We start from the raw sequence: 13,766 nt of genomic DNA on the forward strand, positions 1-13,766 counted from the left end.
AAAATCAATCAGCATATTAAATTCAAAATGTTTAGGCAAACAAAGAAAAGAATTGCTGCTAGAAGAAATTTCGATTCCTATAGTGAATCCATTTCAGATAGTTTCCAACCTGGTAAAGATAATTTCACAAGGATAAATTTAAAGGACGGAAATTTAGATAGCGAAAAGAAACTTTATGACATAATATATCCAAATAAATTATCGTTCTATGAATACCCACCAAGAGGAGAAATAACATTAGAACAGTTCGAAACATGGGCAATTGCTAGACTGAAAATCTTATTAGAGATTGAATCAGGTATATCAAGAAACAAAAATTTAAATGAAATTGAAACTTTAATTAAATCCCATTTTAATAAATTTTTGCCGTTAACTAATGACAATTATATAAACAAAAAAAAAGATTATTATTCTCATTATATTCTAAGACTTTGTTTTTGCCGCACTAAGGAATTAAGAGAAAAATTTGTTAGAGCAGAAACTTTCCTTTTCAAAATTAGATACCAAATGCTAAATTCCTCAGATCAAATCAAATTTGTGCAATCACTAAATTTACCTCTTCTACAATATATATCTGATCAAGAAAAGAATAAATATTCAAAAGAATTATACCAAACCATTTCATCTCAATTACAATTCCAATTAAATTTAACCGATGAGCAACAAAGATATAATTATTTCCAAAATGAAAAATTCATCAAATTACCATTTGAAAATGTTATCGAAATGGTTGGTAACCGTTCTGTATTTTTAAAAGAAGGCTATGCATACTTGCCTCAGTTCCAACAGTTGAATTTGATTGCCTCTGAATTCGCTAATAAATTACAAGACCAACTAATCAAAACATTCCAATATTTACCAAGATTAAATGAAGATGATAGGCTAGTACCCATTTTAAGCCATTTGTCTTCTGGTTATACAATCTCTGATTTTAATCAAAACTCAAACCAATACAACAATAATGAAGATGATGATATAACTGCCGAAAGTGTTTGGTCAGAGAGAATCAACAAACATTATCCCTTATGTATTAGAAACTTATTTAAAGGTTTAAAAGAACATCATCATTTAAGATATTATGGTAGACAACAACTTTCTTTATTTTTAAAGGGGATAGGCTTAAGTGCAGATGAATCTATGAAATTTTGGACAAAGGCATTCACGGATGGTGGTCACATGAGTTTAGAAAAATTTAATAAAGAATATAGATACAATTTTAGACATAATTATGGGCTAGAAGGTAATAGAATCAATTATAAACCATGGGATTGTAGAACAATTTTAAGTAAACCTAGACCAGGTAGAGGAGACTACCATGGTTGTCCCTTCCGTGATTGGAGTTCAGATAAATTGACAGTTGAATTAGCTAAATTGGGATTAACAAAATCTCAGATTAGTAGTGTACTAGATTCGTGTGAAAATGGTGAATATATTGTTGCAAACACTAAAGTGTTTGAATATACCCATAATTTAGCCGATAGTGAACTTGAAAAGGAGGGATTAACTTTAATGGATCATCCAAATCTATATTTTGAAAAATCAAGGCAACTCGAAAAGAAACAACAGAAGACAACAGGCTAAATATATGTGATCCAGTAAACTGTTATAGAAATCAAATAAGTAAAAAAATAATGTTTACAAAGATATATACATATATATATATATGTATATATGTATGTAGATATAGTTGTCTATTTACAGATTTAATGAACAAATGGAATTAAACAGTTATAAACATAAATATGTAGATAAACTATGTTTGTCTGTTTGTCTGTTTGTCTGTTTGTATGTGCTAGAAGTGATAGAATGTAAATTAAAGAAGCAAATATTTTCACTTTCACATCATACCTGGCATGCCACCTGGCATACCGCCTGGCATACCACCTTGAGAAGCTGGTGGTTCAGGAGCATCAACAATAGCAACTTCAGTAGTAGCTAATAGAGAAGCAACACCAGAAGCGTCCACTAAACCGGTTCTAACAACTTTGAATGGATCAATGATACCAGCAGAGATCATATCAGTATATTCACCCTTGGAAGCATCGTAACCTTTAGCAAAATCTTCACCAAATTCATCAATCAATTTACCAACAATCACAGAACCTTCTTCACCGGCATTTTCGATGATTTGCTTAGCTGGCTTAGTGATGGCCTTTCTGATGATATCAACACCTAACTTTTGGTCAAAATTTTCAACTTCAACATCATCTAAGATTCTAGATGCCTTAACTAAAGCAGTACCACCACCTGGTAAAATACCTTCTTCGACAGCAGCTCTGGTGGCATTCAAGGCGTCATCATAACGATCCTTCTTTTCACCGACTTCGACTTCAGAAGCGCCACCTACTCTAATAACGGCAACACCACCAGATAATTTAGCCAAACGTTCTTGCAATTTTTCCTTTTCATAAGAATTAGTGGTAGTAATATCGATAGAGTTCTTAATTTGCTCAATTCTTTCTTGAATAGCCTCCTTAGCACCATTACCATTTAAGATGACAGTGTCTTCTTTTGTAACAGTGATGGAATCACAAGAACCTAAATGTTGTAAAGTACATTGCTCTGGTTTCAAGTCTAATTCTTCAGTAAAAACAGTACCACCAGTCAAAATTGCAATGTCACCTAAAGAGTTCTTTCTGTTATCACCGAAACCTGGTGCCTTAACGGCACAAACCTTAACTTGACCTCTTAACTTGTTCAAGATACAAGCTGCTAATGCTTCACCATCAATATCTTCAGCAAGAATTAATAAAGGTCTTCTACTTTGGTTAGATAACTCTAAAGCAGGTAAAACATCTTGGATAGAAGAGATTTTCTTTTCACTTATTAAAATTAAAGGTTTTTCAAATTCGACCTTACCAGATTTAGCATCAGTGATGAAATATGGAGAGATATAACCACGATCAAATCTCATACCTTCAGTGACTTCTAGTTCATCTTCCAAAGTTCTACCTTCTCTAATGGTAATAACACCCTCTTTACCGACTTTTTCCATAGCAGAGGCCAATAACTTACCAACATGGGAATCACCATTAGCAGAGATAGTTGCTACTTGAGCAATTTCAGCAGAGGTAGTAACTTCTTTCTTATTTTCAGATAAAAATTTAATGACTTTTTCTACTGCAAGCTGAGAACCCCTTCTTAAGTCCATTGGATTGCAACCAGCAGCGACGTTTTTAACAGATTCAGTGAAGATGGCTCTACCAAGAACAGTAGCAGAGGTAGTACCATCACCAGCGGCTTCGTTGGTCTTAGCAGCGACTTCTTGTAATAATTTAGCACCCATATTTTCAAATTTATCTTGTAAGACAATTGCCTTTGCCACAGTGACACCATCTTTAGTAATCTTTGGAGCACCGAAAGGCTGTTCAATTAAAACATTTCTACCCTTTGGACCTAAAGTGGCTGAAACAGCATCAGCTAAAGTTTCAACACCTTTTAGTAGAGCCGCTCTACCTTCAACACCAAATTTGATATCTTTAAAAGCAGAGTAAGAACGTCTTAAAAGTGGTCTTAGAGCTGCTTGAGAACGAACAACAGATGATCTTAACATATTGATTTTTTGTATTATTAAGGTGAGGTGTGGGGAGGGGGAAAAGAGAAGGTTATTTATACGTTACTGAGGAAAATGTAAAAGAACAAAACGAAGACTATTATTGATAAACTATTATAACAAAGTGGATTCAAATCAAGATTCCAAATGCAAATTAAGGCAAAAAAAGAAAGAAAAACAAATGGTGAAGAAGGAAAAAAACATAGTAGATTAAAAGACACAAATATAGAAAAGTTGATTTTAAGTTAACCTAATTGAATTAGTCAAAATAGTCAAATAAATAAAACAAGAATATTAGAAGAGGGGTAATATAGGAGATGGAAAAAAAAAAAAAAAAGAAAAAAACAAGAAAAATAAAGACAAAGAAAAGCCCGTTAAAAGTGATCGATTTTCTTCTTTTATCCCCGCTTTTTTTTTTGCCTTCACCAAAAACCTTAATACTTTTCTGAATTTCCATTTATGGAAATTTTTCTAGCCAATTCAAAATGTGCATTACAATATGCAAAAGTTAGGGTGTTACTTTCAGATAACCATAAAAGCCAAGATGTGAGAGGCAAAAGACATCAGGGTTGAGAAAACTTTTAGTTCTATTTAGTATAGAAATTATCTAATGGACAAGTTCCAAAGAACACAAAATAAGTAAAGAGATAATGTATATATCTAAAACAAGCCAACCAATCGATATAAAACATGATAAACACATTTCATTAAAAAGAAAAAAAATAGGACTGAATCCATTATACATCAATTATTCTTTGAACTTCCAAATTTTTAAGTATAAAATAAAATTCATTGTTGTGCTAACACAACAAAAAATAAACAAATATCCACCTGTAAATGATGGACACAAGATTAAATTTTTTACAAAGATTTGGAATAATAGGTTTTAATTTTGAATCTTTTATTCATTGTGTAAGAAGAGAATATAATCTTATTCCTATTTCCTTTACAAACTGTTTTATTTTATTTTATCTTATAAGTCAATATTATTCCCGTTTTTCCAAATAATTTAGGTCTTCTAAAGATACATTTTCAGAAATATTTAAAAAAAAAAGGTGTGATTAGGTCTACATCATGAATTTTTCCCTCCCAAATCTAAATGAAAAATAAAAAGCTATACGTCTCATTGTTTATGATAAAAAGCCCTCCCCTATTAAGGTGATTTTCAAAGTATAATTTTTGGGAGTGTGTGGATTTATCATTGTTGTTAATTTATGCATGACTCGTTTTCTTTTCTCTCATAACTACCGCATCTTTTGTTCCCCTACCCAAGTCACAAATCTTTCTCCATCAAAAATAAAAAAAACAAGAAAAAAAGAGAAAAAAAAAAAGAAAACACCAAAAAGAACAAAAAGGAAACACCCATACATCTAGCAATCGATTTCTTTATTTTTTTTTAATATTATACACGTGCATGGAATGTATGGGTGTATATGATACAGGCGAAACAAAAAAAGGATATCAAGGGTTCTGTATATATTTTCCATACAGAACCTTTAAATACGAATGATAAGCCATCTAGACACTAGCCAGACTCTCTGTACGTTCCTTTGAGAACCAACAACTGTTAAATATCAGAAGATATAGACAAATAGCATGAATCTATCTATCTGTAAGAAAATATCGAACTGTTACTTTCTCTCTTTCTTCTCTTTCAAAAATTAGAGAGAAGAGATATTGCTTATTAATGAGACAATAATATTCAATCGACTTAAAGGACTAAAACAAACTAATAAAATGGATAATAAATAAGTTCACTACAGGGAAAAGAAAAGGATAAAGATAAAGATAAAGATGTCAAGAATTGATTTGAATTTAATTCGACTTGATTCAATATGAAATAATGGAGTTCATAGCTGTAACAAAATCAAAATCAACCTTATGGTTATAATCACAAAAAATGTCAATATAAACCGTTTATTCAACCATTTTAGAAAACAAAGAAAATATAGATTGTATCCAACAGTTAAACAACAATCCACATTCTTTAGAAAAAAAAAAGAAGAAACTTATATTAAAAGGTATCATTTAATAAAATATACTACTCCGTTGGTTACATATATATATATATATTATTTTATTATACTATACTATATTACATGCTTGTATGTACATGAACCTTTATAGATATAGCTTCGATCTGTTTTATGAATGTTTTGTCCATGTTATCAAAAACGCGTAACCTTTTCATTTCCGTTCCATTTTTCATTTTACACGTTAACGCGACTGTCCGCTTTCTTCTTTATTTTTTCTCTTTACTTTTTGTGTTTCAGAAATCAAATAATGAATAGATTAAATAAACAAATAAGAAGAATAGAGTCCTTTTGTAATTCTGTCATATTTAAATGCAATAAACAAACAAAAAAACATAATTTAAATCAACGAATTTCTGTGTTTTTTGTTTTTTATATATATTCAAACAACTTCAATCCATTTAATTAACAATACTAAGGTGAAAAAAATCGGAAAAAAACAACAACAAAGAAATGAATAACGGTTCACCAACGCCTAGACGTTATACATCCAGACCTGACTTCAAAAATTACGGATTTGATGGGCTTGAGAATAGGAATAGTGGCAATAGATACATGAATCCAAGAGAAAAATTGATTCCAAAACAATATTATGAAAATGCCAGGACTGTCGATGAATTATTAGCTGAAATCAAAATGTTGTCTAGACAATTACGAGAACAACAGGAAAGAGAGTTGAAACTGAGAAATTTGTGCGAGACTTTAAAGGGGAAATTAGGTAAATATTTTGAGTTTCGCGAACTTGCCTTGAGATATAAGCATGAAAGAGACGAACTTTCCTATAAACTTTACAAAAAAAATATCTATGAAGATGACGATGATAACATCAATAACAGTAATAATAATAATAATAATAATAATAATAATAATAATAATAATAATGTCAAAAATTTTGATTTTGTTGATGACTCTGATGTTAATAAAGATTTGGACGATGATCATATATATATTTCTAAGAGAAGAAATAATCATTACAGAAATAACGAACATAGATCTTCCATGTCTACAAATAAATCAAATCTAAATCAAAATGAAAATGATTTAGAGACAAAGGAGTTAATCAGTAAATTGTATGAAATGATCTCCAGTTTAAAACAAGACAGTATAACTTTATCTACACGATCTAACTCAAATAATTGCAATAATACTGATGATAATGACAGGAATAGTAGTGGAAATAATATGAACAATGATTCAAACAAAAATAATAATACTGATGATAAGTCGAAGTACTTATCAGAAAAAGATTTAGATGTTATTAAAACGGAAGAATTGAGAAAACTAGAAGATGCTGTTCAAGAGTATCGTCATAGACTAGAAGCAAGGAAAGCGTATGAAAGACGCAAGATTTCAGCTCAACAAGAAATATTACAGATCCAAGAAGAATTAAGAGGTTTAGATACAGGTTTTAGTTCCTTTGAAAATAACAACACTAGCAATACAAAAAATAGTGTAAAATTTGCAGAAAAAGAAACTAAAAATGAGGTAACTAGACCCAAATCAAAAAATAAATCGAAAATTAGAGAGAGATTTGATGACATTGGTAATGAATATGATGAAACGTCGTTTTTCCAAACCAGTTCGACATGACGATAGTACAAAATGAATTAACACTACCTAGTTCATTTAAGTTCCATAAATAACAACCACATATAATATTTTTATAAAATATGTAAAACTTTATAGTAACAATCGATATTCATTATTATATATTAGGTTCTTAATAGTCCGGTATAAACAATAACATGAATCGAGACAAAAGAAGAAAAAGAAAAATGGGAAGTAATACTTATTGATAATAATAAGCTATCAACATATGATCTATTTTAGCAATGTTTTTGAATTGCGTATATACCAGATATTTTCATAATGTCACTGCAGACGATCGTACAAATTTTCTAGTTGACAATATTTTTATTTTCATATCTTTTTCTTCACAACTTTTTTATATTTCAATGCTTAAGGTTTATTTGTAAATTCTTCCAAGAAAGAGAGTTTAAGCAAATATTGATAAGCATTGTCTTCCTTAACTAACAACTAAAACTCTAATACATCAACACCCAAAATATTATATTTGCCCCTCCTTATAAAATGTATCCCATGCTGTTTCTAAACTATGATTAGTTTCTTTCAGATTTTTCAACTAATCTTATTAATTCTCTTTCGGATAAAATTTTCCTTAAATCTTCTCTACTAATTTGAACAGAATCAATTTCTATACATCCTTCCAACATTACTAGTAGCACTCGTTGATTATGTTTATCCTTTAATGTACCATTATATGTTCTCAAATTGAACTCACCTATTTTGACTTTCACATTTTGAACTCCAATCCTTTGTTCTACTTCGAATGGTCTAAACCTTATATCATAAAATTCACGACCAGTAATATTTCTTATATTAATATTCTTATATATTCAGATAAGATAAATAATCAAACAAATCCTGTCTGAATGGTAATAAGAATATTACTGTGATAATCACAGCATACTGAAAGCAAGTGTGTTGCCGATAAGTCTGATCATGATGAAAAATCAATAAAAGAAATCCGTTGCTAAAGTCCAAGATTACTATGTTGATAAAAGTAACAACTTAAGACAGATTTTAAGGCTTGGAAAGATTCAGTTAATATCTTTTACCAGATTTATTTTAAGGTTTTTCCTGATAATAAGTTTATACTTCAATTGATTAAATTATGTTTGAAAGGGACGGCAAGAGCATGATTTGAAAGCGGAGAATCCACTTTTACGTCATTAAAACAAACTATTCATGGCATTGAAAATAGATTTGGCTTAAATCATCTTTTCAGGGAATTTGTTGATAAATGTTGAAATGATAATTTAGAAGGTAAGTCTATGAAGAAAATTGGTGATAATTTTCAAGAATTACTAGACGTTGCTGCTGAATTTATTTTAGAACAATTTTTGGCCGGTAAGTTCTATTGAATTAACTGGGTGTATTTTAAATAATAAAATCCCAGAAACTACTACATGGGCACAATTATTAGACATGACTTGTAATTATGAAAATACTTTCAAGCAAGCACAATCAAACAGGACCGAGTTGAATTTTAAAATTGCCAAATCTTATAAAGTGATAGAGAAGAAGAAGCCTGTCAAGTATTTCGAGTACAGCAAAGTGAGTCATTTGGCTCACCAATGTAAGAACTCAATTAATAATACGTCGAAAAACTAGTGAGGTCCTCAAAGGAAATTAGCCCGAGAACAGAGTTAGGAGCAATGGTTGCTAGAATTGAAAAGAACAAAGACCGTATTGTTCAAGAATCTTTAAAGAAAAATGTTAAGATTGGAAAAAAAGTAGTAAAAGCAAAATTGGATTTGGATGCTCAAATTTCCATTATTGCAAAAGATTTAGTAAAAACATTGGGATTGAAGGTCCGGAAGTTAGACCAGATATGGTCTTTAGGCAGAATAAATCCAAATAAAGAAAGGCTACAGACAAATATGTGCGTAGATGTATCCTTCGTTATCTTTAACACTGAGGTTGAAGCAACATGTTTTTTGGTCTTAAGCAAATCAGTACGAGAGTTGTTGTTATTAGGTCTAGGCTTTATTTTTGCGTGTATGAATGTAGCAATACGTAAGTTGCAAGAAGCAGAAACGGCAGGTAGGAGGTTGGACAATTGTACTTCTGCTACTGTGGAAAAGTTGGGTGAATTTTTGATCCATGGTACGAATGCCTGTAAGGTGGGAAGTATGACGTACAGTGGAAACACTGTAGTTAAGCCATACAAAAAGTATTCATGCGAGGTGAAACTTTTAAAAGAGTCGGATTCTAAGTTAGAAGCAAGGAATTACAATAATTGCGGTTCTCAAGAAAGTGAAAACGATGACTACTGAAGATACTTTATAGAGACTTACAAGAAGGAATTATGATGCTTTAAACTACCTACATAAACATATAAAAGTTAATACATTTATTCCTAGAAAAAATGTTACAAAAGGTAGCTGCCCAGGTTATAAAGTTGACTTTGAGAAGTCTAAGATTAAGAATAAGGAATTAAATGTTAACTGTTTCTTATCTATCAAGAGAATTAGTGCTGATCGTATATTTCCTTGTATCTGATTTAGGTTATTTGAAGTGACAAAAATGGTTGGAGATCTGAATGTCAACATTAAGAGAGGTATATCAAGCTCAAAAAGACATAATATAGTTGATATCAGCTCAATGAAACATTATGTAAGTACAGACAGTCAATTTCACCAAATTCCAAAATTTTCACTAGAAGAATTGAGAAAACAAAATCGACGTATTATTAGGATAATAGATATTAGAAGGAATGACTACAATCAGGAAGTGTTACTAGTAATGTTGGACGGTTGTGCTGAAATCGATCTAATTAAAATTAGTAAAAAAGATTTAAAGAGATGTTTGCCCAGGAGAGAATTAATAAGAGTAGTAAAGAAAATTTTTTTTATAAAAAAAAAAAACAAACAAACCATAGTTTGGAAACAACGTGGAATTTGTCTCATAAGGAGGAGCAAATGTAATATCCCTGGTATTACTATTTAGGGTATTGTTTGAAAAAAAGAGAGTTGACTATATTTTTCTGAACTTTCCTTTTGGCAAAATACTACACTACAAACACACATAAAAGCAGGATGTAACCGAAAAAGAAAAACAGCGACAAATGAACAAAGATTTAATACAAATAGATATTAAGTCTCTAATTATATATCCTTTAGTTCCAGTGTATTATAGACATATATAAATATATATTCATATTGCAACTAAAGATATAGAGTGAAGCTATATCTTATGTTTATTCAAATGAATTATTGTTACTATTGCGCATGGATTGTGACATATGAAATTCTGATATCACTATAAACGATCTTGTGAACTCCTTGGTCGACGACGACGTTCTTGTTTTTCTTATTTTTCTTGTTTATATAACTATGTGTATCCGTATTGCTGTGCATGTTTAGTTTACTCCTTGTGTAGAGTATAGTTTATATGTCATATACTGATAACTAATCAAGCTATATCTATCTGTTTTAGCATCTAAAAAAGTATATCTCTCGTAATAGGGTTTTCATCTATTACAATATATCAAAAAAAGTGGCAGCAATCTTAAAAACACTCCGATGCGGGGAGTCGAACCCCGGTCTCCACGGTGAAAGCGTGATGTGATAGCCGTTACACTACATCGGAATCTCAATTCATTACCATCAGGATTACACAAGATCCTGAATGAATCTAGAACTATTTATTATTTTAATAAGCCATACACGTGCTACAACATTAGATGCTGCATAATAAAGAGATTGGATTACATAAGATTCTGGCAAATCTAGAATTACCTATTGTTTTAATAAGTCCCACATATATTACTAATTACCATGATTAGAGAATTGGGGTGCAGTTCTAATGCACTAATGCACCTAAATTAATGTAATAAATTTTAGGGTTTGTATCAGTCAGATCATTGATGTACCAATCTGGATAATTGAGCGAGCTCCAGAAAACATAGAAAAGGACAACGTTTTCTGAAGATAAAAGATCATCTTCCATAACCGTTTCTTGTAAATAATTTATATATTATGTATAAACAAAATAGAACAACAAGCAAGTAACAAGTCAAGTAACTTCGAATAAATATATTAGCTCGATAAAAGCTACTCAAATTATAAGACCGTTTTAGTAATTATATTATGGCCTATAGTTGATTACCGTCTCGATTATGCGAATAACTATTAATATTATTTGCGCTTCCCTGGAATACACAAAGAATCTGACAATTTAATATTACAACAAAATCTTGAGGGAAACAATGTTAATAAAACTACCCAACCAGGGGAAATTATTTATATGTTATTTAATATACATGACAATAAACATCAAAAAAAAAAAACGTAGTGCTATTAATAAATTTGTCATTATTGTATTGTTTCACGTTGTTCTTATCTTATATGAATTCGAAAATGTATAAGACAAACGCAAAATTTAAACACAACCTTTCTTAATTTTGGTTCTTTACGTAAACTTTTATTGTTAAGTTTCAAGTCATTCATTACAACAATATTGTTATTTTTACATAGAAAATGAGCATAATAAGATGTTGTAACATAAAATACTAACATAAGAAAAAACATATGAACCTTATAATATCAATCCTAATCTCCCAATCCATCTTTAGTTCATTATACCATAACTCGTATTGTAAACAAATTGTAATATTTAGATTGAAAATAAAAGTCAATCAAGGTTCCAAAAATAATATTTGAGGTTAACTGATATTTATCAATAGGATCTTTTAATTTGAATTTTGAAATTTAGGGTTTATCAAAATTTACATGTTGTAATACATAAATGAATAAAATCATCAGCCTCCTGAGTAAATAGAATATCATAACATGTAAGTATGTAAACCATTGACATGCAAAAATATACAATTAAATTTAATTGAAGAAGTATATTGCAAAAACAATTGGAGGCCAAAAAATAGAATCTAATTCAGAAAATTATTAACTCATAATTTTATATAAACAGTAGCACTACCTTATCACCACAAACTATATAAGTACTTAACTTACAATTGTATATGATTTTACTTTGTGAAATAACTAAAAAAGTTATAAAACAATAATCGTTTTATTTTCCTATATATAATGTCTTTATATATAATTATTATTGCTTTATTTACCTGTTCAAGAACATAATCATTCAAGCTATTTTCTAAATGTAAACGTTAACAAAGGTTGCCAAGTATAGTAAAGCATAGATATTATCGACACATTCATTATGCTTATTATTTTTACCGGAAATTACAGGAAAAATCGTATTCCGCATTTTATTTTAAAAATTCACAGAAAGAAATTTAGGAAAAAAAAACTAAATTTTGTTATAGACTAAAATTAACATGAATATTTAAAATTATCGCTATAAAAAAGAGGTCTCACCAAAAAATCAGCAGTGAAAGAGCCAGAAAGGTTAAAGCTGGATAAAACGTATAACTGCTGTTAACACACATACATTGTTATGACTATGAATTTTATTAAGAATGCTATCTGGGGACCTGATCCAAAGGAACAACATCGCAAGATTAAGGCCTCTTTAAAAAGAAATGGAAGACAAATAGATAGAAATATTAATGAATTACAAGCATTACAAAGAAAGACGAAACAGTTGATCAAGAAATCTGCAAAAGAAAATAACCTAAATGCCGTAAGAATTTATGCTAAAGAATTATATCAAATAAATAAACAATATACTCGGATGTACACATCAAAGGCACAATTAGATTCTATAACGATGAAAGTTGAAGAAGCTTATAAAATGAAAAATTTAACGAACTCAATGTCTGTATCCACTGGTATTATGAAAGATATGAATACTTTGGTCAGATTACCTCAGCTACAATCAACAATGGTAGAATTAGAAAAAGAGTTGATGAAAGCCGGAATTATAACAGAAATGGTAGATGATACATTTGAAACTTTGTATATGGGTGAGAAAGATGAAATGGACGAAGAAGTAGAGGAGCAGGTGAATAAGATAATTGAAGAATACACAACAGAAAAGTTTGCAACAGTTAATAAGGTTCCAACTACACAATTACCAGTCGGGCAAACAATAGACAAGAATAATAAAGAAGAAGAAGAAATACCAGAAAACCAAGTTGATGAGGAGGCAGATAAAATGATAGCTGATATGAGAGAAAGACTAAAAGCTCTACAAGCCTAAGTCGGGTGATTTTCTTTAAAATTTCACTATATTTTCCTTCCATGATTAAAAATAACTATTATTCCCATGTTATATACATACACATATATATATCTACATACTTAGACTTTGCATTTAAAATATTCCCTAACATTATAGCTTAATTGATAGAAATGTGGTACATTAACATACCATTAAGTTTCCAGGGATACAAACTTTCAACTAATTTTACAACTAGTTAATTAGTAGCCTTAACTGAGATGTATTTATCTTTCTGCTTATCTTGTTCTTTTCTGTTCCTCACGCCTCCCCATCTTCTCCTTAACTTTATGTCAATCAGTCTTCCTCTTGTCTGTTGTTTTCTTTTTTTCCTCCTTTCCTATTCCTTTTTCTTTTTTTTTTTTTTTCCCATTGATGAAAAATAACTCTAAAAATATTGCAAGAGTAAACCAATAAATATTTAATTAATAATTGCTATTGAAGGAGAATAAAAC

General features: G+C 30.0%; 5 protein-coding genes and 1 non-coding gene across 6 annotated transcripts; 4 read left to right on the top strand and 2 right to left on the bottom strand.

Moving 5' to 3' along the window:
- Positions 1–27: 27 nt before the first annotated feature.
- PRI2 (DNA primase subunit PRI2) lies at positions 28–1,581 on the top strand (the record flags this gene model as incomplete). The annotated part of the gene is made up of 1 exon (XM_064856934.1): positions 28–1,581. The coding sequence occupies one exon, from the start codon at positions 28–30 to the stop codon at positions 1,579–1,581; it is 1,554 nt and encodes a 517-aa protein (XP_064716067.1).
- A 256-nt stretch (positions 1,582–1,837) lies between these two features.
- On the bottom strand, positions 1,838–3,553 carry HSP60 (chaperone ATPase HSP60; the record flags this gene model as incomplete). The annotated part of the gene is made up of 1 exon (XM_064856935.1): positions 1,838–3,553. One exon carries the CDS (start codon positions 3,551–3,553, stop codon positions 1,838–1,840), a length of 1,716 nt encoding a protein of 571 aa, XP_064716068.1.
- Positions 3,554–6,039: 2,486 nt separating this feature from the next.
- SPC42 (Spc42p) lies at positions 6,040–7,176 on the top strand (the record flags this gene model as incomplete). Its single annotated transcript, XM_064856936.1, has 1 exon — positions 6,040–7,176. The coding sequence occupies one exon, from the start codon at positions 6,040–6,042 to the stop codon at positions 7,174–7,176; it is 1,137 nt and encodes a 378-aa protein (XP_064716069.1).
- A 1,649-nt stretch (positions 7,177–8,825) lies between these two features.
- On the top strand, positions 8,826–9,446 carry PWA37_000252 (retropepsin-like aspartic protease; the record flags this gene model as incomplete). The annotated part of the gene is made up of 1 exon (XM_064856937.1): positions 8,826–9,446. One exon carries the CDS (start codon positions 8,826–8,828, stop codon positions 9,444–9,446), a length of 621 nt encoding a protein of 206 aa, XP_064716070.1.
- Positions 9,447–10,688: 1,242 nt separating this feature from the next.
- Positions 10,689–10,762, bottom strand: PWA37_000253. The gene has a single exon. It is a non-coding gene; the product is annotated as a tRNA-Glu (tRNA).
- Positions 10,763–12,588: 1,826 nt separating this feature from the next.
- On the top strand, positions 12,589–13,293 carry VPS24 (ESCRT-III subunit protein VPS24; the record flags this gene model as incomplete). The annotated part of the gene is made up of 1 exon (XM_064856938.1): positions 12,589–13,293. One exon carries the CDS (start codon positions 12,589–12,591, stop codon positions 13,291–13,293), a length of 705 nt encoding a protein of 234 aa, XP_064716071.1.
- Between the last annotated feature and the right edge of the window lie 473 nt (positions 13,294–13,766).

This window comes from Arxiozyma heterogenica (assembly GCF_036370985.1).
Source record: "Arxiozyma heterogenica strain weizmannii chromosome Unknown scaffold_11, whole genome shotgun sequence".
In the NCBI taxonomy this organism is placed as follows: Eukaryota; Fungi; Ascomycota; class Saccharomycetes; order Saccharomycetales; family Saccharomycetaceae; genus Arxiozyma; species Arxiozyma heterogenica.